At 47.7% G+C, this 21,081-nt stretch overlaps 1 protein-coding gene across 1 annotated transcript in view; it reads left to right on the forward strand.

Annotated features, from left to right (window-relative positions):
- Positions 1-7,448: 7,448 nt before the first annotated feature.
- Positions 7,449-21,081, forward strand: part of LOC144610361 (deoxycytidine kinase 2-like) — a 17,845-nt gene continuing 4,212 nt past the window's right edge. Inside the window, exons 1-5 of the mRNA XM_078428985.1 lie at positions 7,449-8,004; positions 12,035-12,147; positions 14,335-14,525; positions 17,636-17,783; positions 17,903-18,018. Coding sequence (XP_078285111.1) covers positions 7,695-8,004; positions 12,035-12,147; positions 14,335-14,525; positions 17,636-17,783; positions 17,903-18,018 — 878 coding nt within the window. The 5' untranslated portion in view covers positions 7,449-7,694. The remainder of the gene's footprint in view (positions 8,005-12,034; positions 12,148-14,334; positions 14,526-17,635; positions 17,784-17,902; positions 18,019-21,081) is intronic.

The following is a 21,081-nucleotide window of genomic DNA, read 5'->3' on the forward strand; positions in this document are numbered from 1 at the left end:
GGTCGAGACCCTTCTTCAGACTGAAGAAGGGTCTCGACCCGAAATGTCGCCCATTCCTTCTCAGACTGAAGAAGGGTCTCGACCCGAAATGTCGCCCATTCCTTCTCTCCCGAGATGCTGCCTGACCTGCTGAGTTACTCCAGCATTTTGTGAATAAATACCTTCATTAGTTCAATATGTTAGAAGGTTGTTTTCCTCGGGTGCTGGTTCCGTTTTATGCTGGTTACCGCCACTCACAGGGACACTATTTTCACATGACCTCTTCGGCGTAACTAACATAGAAACAGACGATGCTGGAAATGCTCAGCGGGTCAGGCAGCTCCGGTGGGGAGAGGAACAGTCAACGTTTCGGGGCTAGTGAGTTTTCCTCCATTCTGTTGAAGGGCCTGAAACTTGAGCTTGGATGTTTCTCCACACGCCCTGCCCTACCTGCTGAGAATTTCCTGCCTTTTTCTGCTTTCATAACAATGTGCAGCATCTGTGGTATTTTTAGGGGGGGGGGGGGGGTTTGGTGTTGCAGTGTAAGTCCTGGTTTCCCAGCTGCTGACTAGACGCTGTTCACGGGGCAATAATCATTGTTTCACTGCCCAGTGAAGCCAAACGGCCAGAGTTGCTCAACTGACAGACACAACCTTCCAAATCTTCTCCGGGCAATGCTGCTTTGACATTGAAGTGTCAGCAACTGCTTGGTACATTCCTGAATGCGGGCACAGTCTGTTTTGGAATGAAGCGGTTATGTTATTATGTCGTTCTGTTTGGTTTCCAACTCTTTCCAGACCTGTGGCAGAGCTTTGTGTCGCTAACTGTGTGTCTGTTTTGATGCACAATCAGCCCCAACCTTCAGCCAAACTCTTGTCACTGGGGGAGGGGAAACAACAAAAAATCAAGATCCTCTTTCCTTGCACAGAAGCAAGATGTAATTTTGCTTTGGCCAGTCTAATTTTCCCCTCCCCATTACGTCAGCAGAGGAACAGACCGACGTCGAATGGGGTGGACACCAAAAAGCTGGAGTAACTCAGCGGGTCAGACAGCATCTCAGGAAAAAAGGAATTGGTGACGTTTTGGGTCGAGACCCTTCTTCAGACTGAGAGTCAGCAGAAAGGGAAACGAGAGATATTGATGGTGATGTAGAGAGATAAAGAACAATGAATGAAAGATATGCAAAAAGTAACAATAATCAAGGAAAAGTGTTACTTTTTGGATATCTTTCATTCATTTGTTCTGTATATCACTGTCTATATCTCACGTTTCCCTTTCCCCCGACTCTCAGTCTGAAGAAGGGTCTCGACCCGAAACGTCATCTATTCCTTCTCTCCAGAGATGCTGCCTGACCCGCTGAGTTACTCCAGCATTTTGTGTCAATCTTCGGTATAAACCAGCATCTGCAGTTCCTTCTGACACAAACCTGTAATGGGAACCTGACTGCTTATACTCCCCAGAAACTCTTACATTGGTTCGGGTTTGGTGTTGTAGGAGGTTTGCGTTGAGACACACTCTTATTTAATGCTAATATAATGTGTTATTCTATAGCCCACCTGTGTCTGTGTGGAGAAACTGATGTGAGATAACAAAAAAAACCACAATTAAGGCTTTATGAATGAAGTTTGGAATTCAACTTGAAACTGCAAGTCTTTTCTTTGAATAAGCTACTCATGGATAATGTAAGAACGTGCTTATTTAGGCTCAGACTCTTACCTTCAACCAGGGCATGAAATTAAGGTGTCGTTTATGGACCAAGCGGCAAATATCATAATTATGGGGCACCGCTGATTCGATTGCAATCATGCAAAAGATCCGGTATTGATCTCATTATCCAACCTCTTTCCCCCTCCAAAAAACCATTTGTTTACTGTACCATAGAGAAAGGCAGGAGCTCGTTTTTCTCTGCATGTTGCTTCGCTAAAGGAATGACGCTTTGGAATCTGCTCCTGGGAACCGGTACATAACGTGCCACGTTTCTACAAAGTCTGGCATTCTGAGGTCAACTCTAGGCAGCACAGTACAGGAACCTGAAGAGCTGCAAATATCTCCCAATCTTAAACCGCTGACCAGAGAAAGCAGATTTTTCTCCACGATATTGCATTCATGAGGTAACCTGAATTTAACACCTAGATTTCCTAAAAAGGCGACAATGGGGTGGAACTGAACTCTTTGGTATGTGCAATACATGCAGATGGTACAGAGTTTTAATTTATTATTATCTTTTTGGATGTATTTAAAAGAATATCTTTGCACTGTTATTCGATAGAGTTAATGGAGTACAAACGTATCGTGAAGCAGGCAAGTTGGCCTGGAAAGTGCATCGATTAATGTTTAGCATTAAATAAAATAAAACGTTATGACAAAATCCCAGTGTTTTGTTGTAACTTGTGGAGTCATTGAGAGATACTTTATTATCACATGTGACATGCCCCAGTGAAACTCTGTGGTTGTGCATTCCGTACACAAAGCATGCTGAGTCGCCACTGATGGGGGCTGTCAAAGTTACAAGGTGTTCGATGTGGTCCCCAATCTCCCCTCTTTGGCCTTTGCGTCTCATCCCCCCCCCCCCCCCCCCCCGGTCCCTCTTTGTTCTCAGCGGTTCCTCCCATGTGTAAGAGTCGAATTAGGCCATTCGGCCCATCGAGTCCGCTCTGCTGGGCTGATCTACCTTTCCTTCTCAGCCCCAATCTCCTGCCTTCTCCCCGTAACCGTGCTGATCAAATTCATCACTGAAGGTATCACAAAATGCTGGAGTAATGCTCAGCGGGTCAGGCAGCATCTCAGGAGAGAAGGAATGGGTGGCGTTTCGGGTCGAGACCCTTCTTCAGGTCTAGAGTCCCTCTCTTCCCCTCCTCCTTCCCTCTATCTTCCTGTCTCCACCTATATCCTTCCTTTGTCCTGCCCCCCGACATCAGTCTGAAGAAGGGTCTCGACCCGAAACGTCACCCATTCCTTCTCTCTACAGATGCTGCCTGACCTGCTGAGTTACTCCAGCATTTTGTGAATAAATACCTTCCATTTGTACCAGCATCTGCAGTTATTTTCCTACACAAATTCATCACTGCCCTGTTCCCCCAAACCTACCAAATGATAAGAATATCAAACTCCACCAGAGGGTGCTGTGACATAACTGAACTATTTTATTTCCAAAGGAACAAGTTCACAGGTTTTAATTTTGTTTTTAGGCTGTTTTGTAAAAGAGCAGCTCCTGTAATATAAGAAAATAACTGCAGATGCTGGTACAAATCGAAGGTATTTATTCACAAAATGCTGGAGTAACTCAGCAGGTCAGGCAGCATCTCAGGAGAGAAGGAATGGGTGACGTTTCAGGTCGAGACCCTTCAGACTGATGAAGGGTCAGTCTGAAGAAGGGTCTCGACCCGAAACGTCACCCATTCCTTCTCTCCTGAGATGCTGCCTGACCTGCTGAGTTACTCCAGCATTTTGTGAATAAGCAGCTCCTGTAAAATCAGAATCTGAAATGGGAGAGTATTGGCTTGAGCAATCTTTAAAAGGATGTCGGTGAATACTCCAGATCAAACTTCATAAGGAATAGGAGCAGAATTAGGCCATTCGGCCCATCAAGTCAACTCTCTCCATTCAATCATGGCTGATCTATCTTTCCCACCTAACCCCATTCTCCTGCCTTCCCCTGACAACCATACTAATCAAGAATCTGTCAAACTCTGCCTTAAAAATATCCATTGACTTGGCCTCCACAGCCGTCTGTGGCAATGAATCCACAGATTCACCACCCTCTGACTGAAGAAATTCCTCCTCATCTCCTCTTTTATTCTGAGGCTGTGGCCTCTGGTCCAAGACTCTCCCACAAGTGGAAACATCCTCTCCACATCCACTCTAAGCCTTTCACTGTTCGGGAAGTTTCAATGAGGTCCCCCCTCCTTCTAAACTCCAGCAGGTACAGGTCCAGTGTCTTCAAGTGCTCACATGTTAATCCAATCATTCCTGGGACCATTCTTGTTAAAGGAATCAGCAGGTATACATGGTAAACACACCCGCTGGTTGCATTGTGAAGTACAGAAACAGAACTGCAGGTGATGGTTTATACCTAAGATAGACACAAAGTGCTGGAGTAACTCAGCGTGGTCAGGCAGCATCTCTGAAGAAAAAGGATGGGTGACATTTCGGGCCGGGATCCTTCGTGCATCGTTGCCTGCTTCGGAAATGCAAAACTGAAGGAGGCTGCAGAGCATGGTGGATATTGCCTGGTTCATCATGGGTACTGACCTCCCCACCATCTAAGATTTCTACAGGAAACACTGCCTGAGAACAGGCTGCAGGGTGGCGCCTTGGGTCCCCGCCAACAGCTGCTGCCTCACAGCACCAGAGACCCGGGTTCAATCCTGACACTCTGTGTGGAGTTTGTACGTTCTCCCCGTGACCTGCGTGGGTTTTCTCCGGGTGCTCCGGTTTCCTCCCACACTCCAAAGACGTACAGGTTTGTAGGCTAATTGGCTTGGTGAAATTGTATATTGTCCCGAGTGTGTGATAGTGTTGGTGTGCGGGGATCGCTGGTTGGCGTGGACTCTGGGTTTAAGGGCCTGTTTCCTCGTGTATCTCTGAACTAAACTAGACGGTTACCTTTATGTTCCGACCCGAAACGTCACCCATTCCTTCTCTCCCGAGATGCTGCCTGACCTGCTGAGTTACTCCAGCATTTTGTGAATAAATACCTTCGATTTGTACCAGCATCTGCAGTTATTTTCTTGTACACCTTTATGTCGAAGGATGGCTTCCCACCATCAACCATCAAATGGTAGAACGATCCCACAGCCCTCGTCTTTGACCCAACTCGATTGTTATATTTTCTACTTCAGCGAGAATTGGTCTCTCTCCTGCTACTGCCTTCACAACAACTTTGACTGCAATCAAAGTACAACAAGTCATGCAAAGAGGAATGTACCAGAGCTCAGAATGTAGTGTCTCTGCCTTGTGGTGTTACATTGACAGAGGACAAAGTGCAGATTTTTAAAAAGTGCAAGGGCCACAGTGAGGTGGGTTGGGAGATTGAGACAACACCCTTAGTTTATAAGAAGTCTGTCCCCGAGTCTGATGCTTTTCTGTCTCGCAGAGTCATACGGCACAGAATCAGGCCATTTTGCCCAACTTGTACCTGCTGACCAAGATACCCCACCTCCACAAACCCATCCCCTTGCCTTTGGCCCATATCCCTCTAAACCTTCTCTCCCACGCACCTGTCCAAAAAGTCCTTTAAACGTTATAGTACCTGCCTTTCCCGGAATGGCGGGACTGTCATATGTTGAAAGACTGGAGCGACTAGGCTTGTATACACTGGAATTTAGAAGGATGAGAGGAGATCTTATCGAAACGTATAAGATTATTAAGGGGTTGGACACGTTAGAGGCAGGAAACATGCTCCCAATGTTGGGGGAGTCCAGAACCAGGGGCCACAGTTTAAGAATAAGGGGTAGGCCATTTAGAACAGAGATGAGGAAAAACTTTTTCAGTCAGAGAGTTGTGAATCTGTGGAATTCTCTGCCTCAGAAGGCAGTGGAGGCCAATTCTCTGAATGCATTCATGAGAGAGTTAGATAGAGCTCTTAAGGATAGCGGAGTCAGGGGGTACGGGGAGAAGGCAGGAACGGGGTACTGATTGAGAATGATCAGCCATGATCACATTGAATGGCGGTGCTGGCTCGAAGGGCCGAATGGCCTCCTCCTGCACCTATTGTCTATTGTCTGCCTCAACTTCCAAACACCCACCACCCTCTGTGTGAAAAAGACCGTGGAGGTAAGTGCTTTCAACCCTTTGTATCTTCTGACCCATGGGAGAGGGGAGAATAACTGGGGTAATGGGAGGTCCTTGATTATGTTGACTGCTTTCCAAAGGCCGCATCAGGTGGAGATGGCGGGGAGAGGCTGGTGTGTGTGTTTAATGGACTTCGCTACCTCCACAACCCTGCAATTTGTCTGCATCTCCCCAAGAGGTGTAAACGATCCTTTGATTATTTTGTAGGGAGGAACTGCTAGATGCTGGATATAGACACAAAACGTTGGAGTAACTCAGCAGGTCAGGCAGCATCTCTGGAGAGAAGGAATGGGTGACGTTTCGTGTCGAGACCCTTCTTCAAACTGAGAGTCAAGGGAAAGGGAAAGGAGAGATGTAGACTTTGATGTAGAGAGATGTAGAACAAATGAATGAAAGATATGCAACAAAAAAAAGTAACAACGATAAAAGAAAACAGGCCTTTGTTAATTAGCTGTGGGCTTGGATGAGAACGAGTGCAGGCAATGAGACCCATCAAGACGAATTTGAAGCTGGTACGACTTGGGTGGGGGAAGGATGGAGAGAGAGAGAGAGGAAGGAGGGGAGAAGAGAGAGGAAGAGAGAGAGGAAGAGGGAGGAAGAGAGAGGAAGAGAGAGGAAGAGAGAGGAAGAGAGGGGAAGAGAGAGGAAGAGAGAGGAAGAGAGAGGAAGAGAGGGGAAAAGAGAGGAAGAGAGAGGGGAAGAGAGGGGAAGAGGGAGGAAGAGAGGGGAAGAGAGGGGAAGAGAGAGGAAGAGGGAGGAAGAGAGAGGAAGAGAGAGGAAGAGAGGGGAAAAGAGAGGAAGAGAGAGGGGAAGAGAGGGGAAGAGAGAGGAAGAGAGGGGAAGAGAGGGGAAGAGAGGGGAAGAGAGGGGAAGAGAGAGGGGGGTGATGCAAGAATTGCTTGAAGTTGGAGAAATCAATATTCATACCACTGGGTTGTCAGCTGCAATCACACAGAGAACAATGGCCTTTTTCCTTTATCATCTTCAGTTTGAAGAAGGATCTCCACCCAAAACGTCACCCATTCCTTCTCTCCACAGATGCTGCCTGACCCGCTGAGTTACTCCAGCACTTTGTGTCTACCTTCGATTTAAACCAGCATCTGCAGTTCTTTCCTACACATCATTTGCCATCGTTAATTGTGTTTGCACATCTTTCGTTCGTGTGTTGTGTTGTGCATCATCGTCTGTGTCTGTATCTCGGTTCCCTTCGCCCTGACTCTCAGTGATGGAAGGGGGAGGGGGGGGGGGGGGGGGCAATGGACCTTTAAATGATGGAGTCGCTGCATGAATGTGAACGCAATCAACCCGGAACTGGTTCGCTGGAAAGAACCACGTCGGTGCTATAGGGCAGTGGGCCAGAGAGAGAGAGAGAGACAGAGAGAGAAGGGAGGGAGAGAGAGGGAGAGAGAGAAAGGGGGAGAGAGAGGGGGATATATATATATATAGAGAGAGAGAGAGAGAGAGAGAGAGAGAGAGAGAGAGAGAGAAGGGAGGGAGGGAGAGGGAGAAAGGGGGAGAGAGAGAGAGGGGGATATACATAATATATATATATATATAGAGAGAGAGAGAGAGAGAGAGAGAGAGAGAGAGAGAGAGAGAGAGAGAGGAGGGAGGGAGGGAGAGGGAGAAAGGGGGAGAGAGAGAGAGGGGGATATATATATATATATATATATATATATATATAGAGAGAGAGAGAGAGAGAGAGAGAGAGTAGATAGATAGATAGATAGATAGATAGATAGATAGATAGATAGATAGATAGATAGATAGATGAGAAAAAGAGAGTGAGAGGGAGAGAGAGAGAGGGAGAGGGAGGAGAGAGAAAGAGAGGGGGAGAAAGGGAGAGAGAGGGAGAGGGAGGAGAGAGAGAGAGAGAGAGAGAGATAGGGAGACGGAGCGCCATGCACAGTCTCTAATCCCCCATGGCCTTAGCCCTGCCCGCTCGCCTGTGTCTGTGTCTGTGTCTGCCCCCTGTCCCAGTGACTGTGCCCCGTGGCTGTAGCTGGCGTGGTCTGTCCCTGTCCCTGTGCCGCTCCCTTTGTACCGGGGCGCTGGTGTCCCGCTCCCCTCCAGCAGCTGCTGTCCCAGGCCGGCGCCGCCACACCGAGACACCCACCACCACCACCACCACCACCACCATGATGGGCACTGAAGCCAAGAGGTCCAGGCCCAGGCCCGGGCCCGACGCCCACAGACCGAAGGTCACCAGGATCTCCGTGGAAGGAAATATCGGTACAAACAAACAAACAAACAAACAAACAAACACGGGCAAGCGGCAGCGATAACTAACGAGAGCGACCATGAATGGGAAGGTGTGTGTTGTGTGTGTGTTGTGTGCGTGTGTGTGGTGTGTGTGTGTGTGTTGTGTGCGTGTGTGTGGTGTGTGTGTGTGTGTTGTGTGCGTGTGTGTGGTGTGTGTGTGTGTGTTGTGTGCGTGTGTGTGGTGTGTGTGTGCGTGTTTGTGTGTTGTGTGCGTCTGTGTTTTGTGTGTGTGTGTGTGTGTTGGGGTGTTTGTGTGTGTGTGTTGTGGTTGTGTGCGTGTGTGTGTTGTGTGGTGTGTGTGTGTGTGCGTGGTGTGTGTGCGTGGTGTGTGTGTTTGTGTGTGTGTGTGTTGTGTGCGTGTGTGTGTTTTGTGTGTGTGTGTGTGTGTGTGTTGTGTGTTGGGGTGTTTGTGTGTGCGTGTGTGTGGTGTGTGTGTGTGTGCGTGGTGTGTGTGTTTGTGTGTGTGTGTGTTGTGTGCGTGTGTTGTGTGCGTGTGTGTTTTGTGTGTGTGTGTGTGTTGGGGTGTTTGTGTGTGTGTTGTGTGTGTGTGGGGAGGTTTCAGGCACAAATAAGACACACACCTTGAGAAATGCGCGTTGGAAATAAGTTACGTTCTGCATTAATTTCCTTCCTTCCACAGCCTGGGCAGAATTGCAACGTGATTGCCAGGGGTAATTAAGTAGTATAAGAAAATAACTGCAGATGCTGGTACAAATCGGAAATCCTGAGATGCTGCCTGACCTGCTGAGTTACTCCAGCATTTTGTGAATAAATACCTTCGAGGAGTAATAAGGTGGTTGGTCCCAGAGGCCTGTTTCCATGATGTGTATCTGTGTACACAGATGCTGTTTAATGTGGATAATTTCATGAGCAGATTCTTAGAGCTCAGGATTTGTGAATTCCGTAGGAGATTAGTGGGCAAAATTAGAGCACATGGTATTGGGGGTAGGGTACTGATATGTATATCAGTCTGAAGAAGGGTCTCGACCCGAAACGTCACCCATTCCTTCCCTCCTGAGATGCTGCCTGACCTGCTGAGTTACTCCAGCATTTTGTGAATAAATACCTTCGACATGGATAGAAAATTGGTTGGCAGACAGAAAGCAAAGAGTCTAATAACTGCGAAAAAATTAATACTTAAATTTTGGAAAAAACCAATAACCCCCACAATTAAAATGTGGACTACGGAAATGACAGAGACCCTGCATTTGGAAAAAATAAGGTTTGCCTTAATCGACAAACCTGAGTTATTTTTAAAAATATGGTCTCCATTTATTGAATTTTTAGAAAAGTAAATGGGTTTGGCACAGGACTAAAATAAAAAAATTAAATTAAAAGTTGAAACTTGAGTTAGGGGTTGGATGTACAACTGTGGTTATTGTCTCCCGGATCTACTCCCTTTAATTTTTATTGTTAGATCCTTTTTTTAACCCTCTTATTCTCTCTCCCCAAGTTTATAGTTTTTTTAAATTTTTTTACTTTCTCCAAAAATTTAAAAATTGAAGCTATGTAAGAACTTTGTAACAAATGTGTTTTTTTTATTTCTATTTGTACATATGCTTTTCAAAAAATATATATATAAAAAAAAAAAGAAAGCAAAGAGTGGGGATAAATGGGTCCCTTTCAGAATGGCAGGCGGTGACTAGTGGGGTACCGCAAGGCTCGGTGCTGGGACCGCAGCTATTTACAATATACATTAATGACTTGGATGAAGGGATTAAAAGTACCATCAGCAAATTTGCAGATGATACAAAGCTGGGTGGTAGTGTGAACTGTGAGGAAGATGCTATGAGGTTGTAGGGTGACTTGGATAGGTTGTGCGAATGCATGGCAGATGCAGTTTAATGTGGATAAGTGTGAGGTTATCCACTTTGGAGGTAAGAATAGGAAGGCAGATTATTATTTGAATGGTGTCAAGTTAGGAAAAGGGGACATACAACGAGATCTTGGTGTCCTAGTGCATCAGTCACTGAAAGGAAGCATGCAGGTACAGCAGGCAGTGAAAAAAGCCAATGGAATGTTGGCCTTCATAACAAGAGGAGTTGAGTATAGGAGCAAAGAGGTCCTTCTGCATTTGTACAGGGCCCTAGTGAGACCGCACCTGGAGTACTGTGCAGTTTTGGTCTCCAAATTTGAGGAAGGATATTCTTGCTATTGAGGGCATGCAGCGTAGGTTTACTAGGTTAATTCCTGGAATGGCGGGACTGTCATATGTTGAAAGACTGGATCGACTAGGCTTGTATACGCTGGAATTTAGAAGGATGAGAGGGGATCTTATCGAAACATAAGATATTAAGGGGTTGGACATGTTAGAGGCAGGAAACACGTTCCCAATGTTGGGGCAGTCCAGAACCAGGGGCCACAGTTTAAGAATATGGGGTAGGCCATTTAGAACGGAGATGAGGAAAAACTTTTTCAGTCAGAGAGTTGTAAATCTGTGGAATTCTCTGCCTCAGAAGGCAGTGGAGGCCAATTCTCTGAATGCATTCAAGAGAGAGCTAGATAGAGCTCTTAAGGATAGCGGAGTCAGGGGGTATGGGGAGAAGGCAGGAACGGGGTACTGATTGAGAATGATCAGCCATGATCACTTTGAATGGCGGTGCTGGCTCGAAGGGCCGAATGGCCCCCTCCTGCATCTATTGTCTATTGAATCTGTGGAATTCATTGCCAAAGAAGGCAGTGGAGACCAAGTCAATGGATATTTTTAAGGCGGAGAATTTTACTGGTTCTTGATTAGTATGGGTGTCGGGTTATGGGGAGAGTTTGTACGTTCTCCCCGTGACCGGCGTGGGTTTTCTCCGGGTGCTCCAGTTTCCTCCCACACTCCAAAGACCGACAGGTTTGTAGGTCATTTGGCTTTGGTCTGCTTTAATTTACTTCCTTCAGGTTTTTATACACCTCTATAAGGTCACACCTTTGTCTGATCATACGTTGATCAGTCTGAAGAAGGGTCTCGACCCAAAACGTCACCCATTCCTTCTCTCCCAAGATGCTGCCTGACCTCCTGAGTTGCTCCAGCTTTTTGTGGTCTGCCTTCGATTTTAACCAGCGTCTGCATTTTTTTTTCCTTCACGCCTTGGTCCAAGGAGTAAAGTTCCTATCCTTCCCACCCTCTCTACAAATAGCTCAGGCCCTGTGGTTCTGGCGGCATCCTCAAACATCTCCCAGCACTCTGTGTTTATGTTTCGATTTTTGTTATCATTTTGTATCGGCCCGCTCTGAGTTTAATCGTCCTTCAAACTCCACGGTTTGTTCAGTCTGATTCGTTACAAATTGAGAATATACGGTAACAAAATAGTAACACGTGCAACTGTACAGCCAGTGATTTGTCCTTAGTGTCAATCACGGCAGTTTGTAGGATGGAACTGCAGGTGCTGGTTTCAACCGAAGATAGACACAAAGTGCTGGAGTAACTCAGCGGGACGGGCAGCATCTCTGGAGAGAAGGAATGGGTGACGTTTGGGGTCGAGATTGGAGGAAGTCTTGCGTGCTTTCCCCCAATATGGAACTACAAACTCAGCTTAAATAAGTTGTTCGACCTTGCTTGGCTGGTGTGGAGAAAGGTATCTTTCATTAATTTGTTCCATTTGTTCCATATCTCTCTATATCACCGCCTCTATCTCTCGTTTCCCTCTCCCCTCACACTTAGTGTATCTCTAAACTTGGTATGAACGCAAATTGTCCCTGGTGCGTGTGGGATAGTATTAGTGTGCGGGCATCGTTGGTTGGCATGGGTTCTCCAGACTCGGTCTGAAGAAGGGTCTCGACCCCAAACAGAGGCAGGTGGGACCGGTGTAGCCGGGACATGTTGGCCGGTGCGGGCAAGTTGGGCCGAAGGGCCTGTTTCCACACTGTATGACCCGGTTCCTTGTCACCCATTCCTTTTCTCCAGAGATGCTGCCTGACCCACTGTTGAGCTACTCCAGCTTTTCGTGTCAATCTTAAGGTGATTTTGAGCGCGACTTTAAAAACTTGAATCCTGTTTTCTGCCTCAATCTAGCAGTTGGGAAATCCACCTTTGCCAAGCTGTTACAGAAGCCGAGCGGCAGTCAGTGGGAGGTGGTTCCGGAACCCATCGCCGAATGGTGCTTTATCCCCACGAGCAGCGGCAAGGTGGGTCTGATCAAAGTCAATGCTTCAACTCGTGGGAGAGTCTAGGACTAGAGGTCACAGCCTCGGGATTAAAGGACGTTCTTTTAGGAAGGAGATGAGGAGAAACTTCTTTAGTCAGAGGGTGGTGAATCTGTGGAATTCTTTGCCAAAGAGAAACTTCTTTAGACAGAGGGTGTGGAATTCTTTGCCATAGAAGGCTGCAGGGGCCAAGCCAGTGGATATCTTTAAGGCAGATTTCAATAGATTTTTGATTAGTGCAGGTATCAGGGGTTATGGGGAGAAGGCAGGAGAATGGGGTTAGGAGGGAGAGATAGGTCAGCCATGATTGAATGGCGGAGTAGCCTTGTTGGGCCGAATGGCCTAATTCTGCTCCTATCACTTATGACCTGATAACAGAAATGTCACGGGGCGCATTGGTCAAAATCTAAGCGTTTGAGGGACCTTGAGAGGGTGCTGGGCAGACCTGAAGTCAGGGGTGAGCCATTTCGGTTACAAGCATTGACCTGAGAATTGGGGATTGTATTTCTTTAGTTTTGGAGATACAGTGCAGAACCAGGCCCTTCGGCCCACCGAGTCCGTGTCGACCAGCATTTCCCGCACATTAACGACATCCGACACACATTAGGGACAATTTACAATTATACGGAGCTAATCAGCCTACAAACCTGTACGTGTTTGTGGTGTGGGAGGAAACCGGGGATCCCAGAGAAAACCCACGCAGGTCATGGGGAGAACGTGCAAACTCCGCACAGACAGCGCCCGTAGTCAGGATCGAACCCAGGTCTCTGGCGCTGCAAGGCAGAAACTCTACCGCTATGCCACTGTGCCAATGGTTGTACTAGGAGCAGGAGAAGCTGGATTGTGGGGGGAGTGTTGGGGGGGGAGTGTTGGGGGGAGGAGTGTTGGGGGGGGAGTGTTGGGGGGGGAGTGTTGGGGGGGAAGGGTTGTGGGGGGGGGGGGGGTCACAGCGCAAGAGACCCGGGTTCGATCCTGCCTATGGGTTCTGTCTGTACGGAGTTGCACGTTGGCTTGGTATAAATGCAAATTATCCCTGGTGCGTGTGGGATAGTATTAGTGTGCGGGCATCGTTGGTCGGCGCGGGTTCAGTGGGCCGAAGGGCCCGTTTCCGCGCTGTGTATCTCTAAACTTAAGAAAGTGTCGGCGGCCTTTCACTGGAGAGGCTGCGTGCCTGCAGTTGTCGAGCTGAGCAACAAGTCCCCACGGGTGCAGTAGATCCACTTCAATGTGCAGTTCTGGTCTCCAAATTTGAGGAAGGATATTGTTGCTATTGAGGGCATGCAGCGTAGGTTTACTAGGTTAATTCCCGGAATGGCGGGACTGTCATATGTTGAAAGACTGGAGCGACTAGACTTGTATACACTGGAATTTAGAAGGATGAGAGGAGATCTTATCGAGACGTATAAGATTATTAAGGGGTTGGACACGTTAGAGGCAGGAAACATGTTCCCAATGTTGGGGGAGTCCAGAACCAGGGGCCACAGTTTAAGAATAAGGGGCAGGCCACTTAGAACTGAGATGAGGAAAAACTTTTTCAGTCAGAGAGTTGTGAATCTGTGGAATTCTCTGCCTCAGAAGGCAGTGGAGGCCAATTCTCTGAATGCATTCAAGAGAGAGCTGGATAGAGCTCTTAAGGATAGCGGAGTCAGGGGGGTATGGGGGAGAAGGCAGGAACGGGGTACTGATTGAGAATGATCAGCCATGATCACATTGAATGGCGGTGCTGGCTCGAAGGGCTGAATGGCCTCCTCCTGCACCTATTGTCTATTGTCTAAATTGCAGCAAATTGTGGACATAGCCCAGACCATCACACAAACCAACCTCCCTTCCATTGACTCCACTTATACCCCACACTTCCTCGGCAAGGCCAGCAGCATAATCAAGGATGAGTCACACCTATTTAATCATGGCCGATCCGTCCGATTGATGGCGCCCAATTCTTTGCATACTTTGTGTGTGGAACGCAAAACAAAGAATTTCACTGTGACATGTGAAGGGAATCTTATCGAGACGTATAAAATGATAAAAGGACTGGACAAGCTAGATGCAGGAAAAATGTTCCCAATGTTGGGGGAGTCCAGAACCAGGGTCGAAGGGCCGAATGGCCTCCTCCTGCACCTTTTGTCTGTTGTCTATTGTCTATAATAACCACGGCTCCTTATCCCACAGGACCCGGCCACACAGCAGAGCATGGCCAACCTGCTTCAGATGCTGTACGAGGATCCTCGCCGCTGGTCCTACACCTTCCAGTCTCACTCCTGCATGAGCCGCATCAAGGCCCACCTGGCTCCCCTGTCACCCAAGCTGCTGGAGGCTGACGAGCCCGTGCAGATATTCGAGCGATCAGTCTATAGTGACAGGTAAGGTCCCGCCTTGGTGGCTGATGCCTCCTGCATTCGCCAGGGTAGAAGATGGAATGTAAATCACAACTGCGGTGGCACAGCGGTAGAATTGCTGCCTTACAGCGAATGCAGCGCCGGAGACCCGGGTTCAAGTCAAGTCAAGTTTATTTGTCACGTGCACATACACGATGTGCAGTGAAATGAAAGTGGCTACGCCTGCGGATTGTGCACAAAAAAAGAATTACAGTTACAGCATATAAATAAAGTTAATATAGAGAAGACAAAAATTTTGTCTCTGGAGTTATAAAAGTTAACAATCCTGATGGCCTGTGGGAAGAAACTCCGTCTCATCCTCTCCGTTTTCACAGCGTGACAGCGGAGGCGTTTGCCTGACCGTAGCAGCTGGAACAGTCCGTTACTGGGGTGGCAGGGGTCCCTCATAATCCTTACTTGTTCTGGATCTGCACCTCCTGATGTATAGGTCCTGCAGGGGGACGAGTGTAGTTCCCATGGTGCGTTCTGCCGAATGCACTACTCTCTGCAGGGCCATCCTGTCCTGGGCAGAGCTGTTCCCGAACCAGACTGTAATGTTGCCGGACAGGATGCTCTCTACAGCCCCAGAGTAGAAGCAATGAAAGATCCTCAGAGACACTCTGAATTTCCTCAGCTGTCTAAGGTGGTAAAGGCGCTGCTTTGCCTTACCCACCAGTGCGGCAATGTGCGTTGCCCACATCAGATCCTCTGTGATGCGGACTCCCTCGATCCCGACTACGGGCGCCGTCTGTACGGAGTTTGTACGTTCTCCCCGTGACCTGCGTGGGTTTTACTCCGAGATCTTCGGTTTCCTCCCGCACTCCAAAGACGTACAGGTATGTAGGTTAAATGGCTTGGTAAATGTAAAAATCTTCCCTAGTGTGTGTAGGATAGTGTTAATGTGCGGGGATCACTGGTCGGCGTGGACCCGGTGGGCCGAAGGGCCTGTTTCCGCGCTGTATCTCTACACTAAACTAAACCAATTTTGATCCTGATTTTCTTGCCTCGTTTAATAAGGGCGGCACGGTGGCGCAACGGTAGAGTTGCTGCCTCACAGCGCCAGTGACCCGGGTTCGATTCTGACTGCGGGTGCTGTCAGTACGGAGTTTGTACGTTCTCCCCGTGACCGCGTGAGATTTCTCCGGGATCTCCGGTTTCCTCCCACACTCCAAAGTCGTGCAGGTTTGTAGGTCAATTGGCTTCTGTGAGTTGTGAAATGGTCCCGACGGTGTAAGACAATAGACAATAGACAATAGGTGCAGGAGGAGGCCATTCGGCCCTTCGAGCCAGCACCACCATTCAATGTGATCATGGCTGATCATTCTCAATCAGTACCCCGTTCCTGCCCTCTCCCCAGACCTCCTGACTCCGCTATCCTTAAGAGCTCTATCTAGCTCTCTCTTGAATGCATTCGGAGAATTGGCCTCCACTGCCTTCTGAGGCAGAGAATTCAGAAGGCAGTGGAGGCCAATAGTACTAGTGCAGGGGGCGATCGCTGGTCGGCATGGACTCGGTGGGCTGAATGGCCTTTTTCCGTGCTGTATCTTTAAAAAGTCTAAAAAAAGTTTTTTTTTAAAACACGTCATTGAAAAAACCTTCACAATCAGTGAATAATTGCATTGAGCTTTAGAGGAGCCTCACAGTCACAACCTGTGACCATTTGTATTTGTACCAAAAAATACATTTGCAGAAGCTCCTCCAAAGTACTTGAAATGTCTGTTGCTGTTCTAATATTGGAGCATCCTTGGAGACACAGGGAGCTGCAGTTGCTGGAATCTTGAGCAAACCTGGAGCAGTACTGGAGGAACTCAGCGAGTCTCAGAAGGATGAGAGGGGATCTTATCGAAACGTATAAGATTATTAAGGGGTTGGACATGTTAGAGGCAGGAAACATGTTCCCAATGTTGGGGGAGTCCAGAACCAGGGGCCACAGTTTAAGAATAAGGGGTAGGCCATTTAGAACGGAGATGAGGAAAAACTTTTTCAGTCAGAGAGTTGTGAATCTGTGGAATTCTCTGCCTCAGAGGGCAGTGGAGGCCAATTCTCTGAATACATTCAAGAGAGAGCTGGATAGAGCTCTTAATGATAGCGGAGTCAGGGGGTATGGGGGAGAAAGCAGGAACGGGGTACTGATTGAGAATGATCAGCCATGATCACATTGAATGGCGGTGCTGGCTCGAAGGGCCGAATGGCCTACTCCTGCACCTATTGTCTATTGTCTATTGGGTCAGGCAGCACCTGTGGAAGAAGGTGGACAGACAGATGCTGCCTGACCCACAGAGCTTTAGTTTGGTGCTAGTTTCAGTGCTAGTTTAGTTTAAGCTTAGGGATACAGCACGGAAACAGGCCCTTCGCCCCCCACTGAGTCTGTGCCGACCAGCGATCGTTGTACACTTGCATTATCCTGCACACTAGGGACAATTTACAACTTTTACTCAAAGCCAATTAACCTGCAAAGCTGTACGCCTTTAGAGTGTGGTAGGAAACCGGAAAACCTGGAGGAAGCCCACGTGGTCACAGGGAGAACGTACAAACTCCGTACAGACAGCACCCGTGTTCAGGATTGAACCCGGGCCTCTGGCGCTCTGAGGCAACAACTCTACCGCTGTGCCACCGTGCCACCCGGGTCCTCTAGCAATCGTGTGGGAAGGAACTGCAGACGCTGGTTTGCACTGAAGATGGACACAAAATGCTGGAGTAACTCAGCGGGACAGGCAGCACCTCTGGAGCGAAGGAATGGGTGACGTTTCGGGTTGCATCTGAAGAAGGGTCTCGACCCGAAACGTCACCCATTCCTTCTCTCCAGAGATGCTGCCTGACCTGCTGAGTTACTCCAGCATTTTGTGTCTGCCTTTCCTTTGATCTTTATTTGGACTTTATCTCGCACTAAATGTTGTAAACCTTTACCCTTTCTCCGTACACTGCAGATGATGTCTAGTCTTTTCTTTGATTGGATAGCACGAGGCGTATAAAATTATGAAGGGACTGGACAAGCTGGGTTACTCCAGCATTTTGTGTCTATTCTCCTCCAGTAATTTGTGATTTGTCGAGTAACTTTTATTATTATGGTTTTTTTTAACCCGTTTATTTTTCAGGTACATATTTGCTTCCAGTCTTTTTGATTTAGGTTGCTTGAACGCGACGGAATGGGCCATCTATCAGGACTGGCACACGTTTCTGCTCAATCAGTTTGGTGGTCAGATTGCCCTGGAAGGAATCGTCTATCTGCGTGCCTCTCCAGAGGTGAGAGGCAATGGTTTGACTGGACTTACTGATGCATTCAAATCTTGGTGCCGTATCGGTACGTTATGACCGCTTCAGGAAGCATTGGTAAATTGCTCCTTTCTTATTATTCCCCGCAGAAATGTTTGGAACGACTTCAACAAAGGGGGAGAGAGGAAGAGAGGGGTGTCCAGCTGGATTACCTGGAGAAGCTGCACTCTCAACACGAGAACTGGCTTGTGAACAAATCCACAGAGTGAGCAAAGTATTTTACATAGAAACATAGAAAATAGGTGTGCAGGAGGAGGCCATTCAGCCCTTCGAGCCAGCACCGCCATTCATTGTGATCATGGCTGATCGTCCAAAATCAGCAACCCGTGCCTGCCTTCTCCCCATACCCCCTGACTCCGCTAGCCCCCTAGAGCTCTATCTTAAACTCTCTCTTAAATCCATCCAGTGATTTGGCCTCCACTGCCCTTTGTGACAGAGAATTCCGGAAGCTCACAACTCTCTGGGTAAAAAAGTTCCTTCTCACCTCAGTTTTAAATGGCCTCCCCTTTATTCTAAGACTGTGGCCCCTGGTTCTGGACTCGCCCAACATTGGGAACATTTTTCCTGCATCTAGCTTGTCCAGTCCTTTTATAATTTTATATGTCTCTATAAGACCCCCTCTCATCCTTCTAAACTCCAGTGAATACAAGCCTAGTCTTTTCAATCTGTCCTCGTATGACAGTCCCGCCATCCCCGGGATCAATCTCCTGATCGATCCCTGGGATTTTAGATTCCTGTTGACCTTGGAGACCATCAAACACCTTTGCTCAGCCCGCCTGGACCCACCTGATCTCCCGCTTGCCAAACACTTTAATTCCCCATCCCATTCCCACACTGACCTTTCTGTCCTGGGCCTCCTCCATTGTCACAGTGAGGCCAAACGCAAATTGGAGGAACAGCTTCTCATATTTCGCTTGTGTAGCTCACAACCCAGCGGTAGGACTCTAGATTTCTCTAACTTCAAGTAACCCCTCAAGTCCCCTCTATGTCCCTCCCTCCCCCACACAAGTTGTTGTGCTAACTTCAAAGACATCTTGTTGAGTCTCATTGTCAGTAACCTGTTTTCACCTAGCCCATGGCCTTTTTCCCTTATCATCGTTACTTTTTTTTTGCATATCTTTCATTTACATGTTCTCTATCTCTGTTTATCACCGTCTGTATCTCTCATTTCCCATTCCCCTGACTCTCAGTCTGAAGAAGGGTCTCGACCCTGAAACATCACCCATTCCTTTTCTCCAGAGAGGCTGTCTGACCCGCTGAGTTACTCCAGTTTTTTTGGGTCTCTCTTCGGTTTAAAACAGCAACTACAGCTCCTTCCAAGACATTAAACTGCCTTTAATTGGACTTTTATCTTGCACTAAACATTATTCCCTTTATCCTGTAAACTGTACGTAGCGGGCAGATTGATTGTAATCATTTATTGTCTCTCCACTGACCGGATAGCAAGTCTCAAAAAAGCCTTTCACTGTACCTCGGTACACGTGACATTAATAAACTTAGCTACTCAGCAGCAGGTGGCTCGGCGGTAAAGTTGCTGCCTTCTAGCGCCAGAGATATGAGGTCGATCCTGACCATGGGTGCTTGTCTGAACGGAGTTTGTTATGGGTTTTCTCCAGTTGCTCCGGTTTCCTCCCACACTCCAAAGACGTACAGGTTTTGTCAGTTAATTGGCTTGGTAAACATAGTAAATTGTCCCTAGTGTTAGTGAGTGAGGATCGGCACGGTTTCGGTGGACCAAAGAGTCTGTTTCCACGCTATATCTCTTATCTAAACTAAACTAAACTGTAGGTAGGCACAAAATGCTGGAGTAACTCAGAATTCCAGAACCAGGGGTCACAGCTTAAGGATAAGGGGGAAGTCTTTTAGGACCGAGATGAGAAAACATTTCTTCACACAGAGAGTGGTGAGTCTGTGGAATTCTCTGCCACAGAAGGTAGTTGAGGCCAGTTCATTGGCTATAGTTAAGAGGGAGTTAGATGTGGCCCTTGTGGCTAAAGGGATCAGGGGGTATGGAGAGAAGGCAGGTACAGGTTACTGAGCTGGATGATCAGCCATGATCATATTGAATGGCGGTGCGTACAGGCTCGAAGGGCCGAATGGCCTACTCCTGCACCTATTTTCTATGTCTATGTCTATGTGACATTTCAGGCCAGGACCCTTCCTCAGACCGACAGTCTGCCAGATGCTGCCTGACCCGTTGAGTTACTCCAACACTTTGTGTCTTTTATTTTGTAAACCAGCATCTGCAGTTCCTTGTGTCTTCATGTATCTTTCTTTAGTGACAAGAGGCACTGCAGATGCTGGTTTACAAACAAAAAGACACAAAGTGCTGGATTAACGGGACAACACAACTAGTGTGAACGGCTGAAGGGTCTGTTTCCAAGCTGTATTTCAAAACTATACTAAACACAGTGTTGGAATAACTCAGTGGGTCATAGAAACATAGAAAATAGGTGCAGGAGTAGGCCATTCGGCCCTTCGAGCCTGCACCGCCATTCAATATGATCATGGCTGATCATCCAACTCAGTATCCCGTACCTGCCTTCTCTCCATACCCCCTGATCCCTTTAGCCACAAGGCCCACATCTAACTCCCTCTTAAATATAGCCAATGAACTGGCCTCAACTACCTTCTGTGGCAGAGAATTCCACAGATTCACCACTCTCTGTGTGAAAAAAAATGATCTCATCTCGGTCCTAAAAGACTTCCTCCTTATCCTTAAACTGTGACCCCTTGTTCTGGACTTCCCCACATCGGGAACAATCTTCCTGCATCTAGCCACTCCAACCCCTTAAGAATTTTGTAAGTTTCTATAAGATCCCCCCTCAATCTTCTAAATTCCAGCGAGTACAAGCCGGTAAAGGCAGGACCTCTGGAGAAAATGGGTAGGTGACGTCAGAGGAAGGTGTCTTTCTTTAGTTTGTTAGTGTTTCTGGGGAAGAACACAAAGCTCAAAAATGCACAATTGTTTCTGACGGTAAAATAGAATAAGGGTTTTATTTGGATGGGGATTTAGATTAGTTTAGAGATATTATAGCACGGAAACAGGCCCTTCGGCCCACCGAGTCCGCGCCGCCCTGCGATCCCCACGCATTAACACTATCCTACACAGACAAGGGACAGTTTCATATTTACACAAAGCCAATTAACCTACAAACCTGTACGTCTTTGGAGTGTGGGAGTGTGAAAGATCTCGGAGAAAACCCACGCAGGTCACGGGGAGAACGTACAAACTCCGTACAGACGGCGCCCGTGGTGGGGATTGAAC

Source organism: Rhinoraja longicauda, chromosome 36, assembly GCF_053455715.1.
Source record: "Rhinoraja longicauda isolate Sanriku21f chromosome 36, sRhiLon1.1, whole genome shotgun sequence".
Classification (NCBI taxonomy): domain Eukaryota; kingdom Metazoa; phylum Chordata; class Chondrichthyes; order Rajiformes; family Arhynchobatidae; genus Rhinoraja; species Rhinoraja longicauda.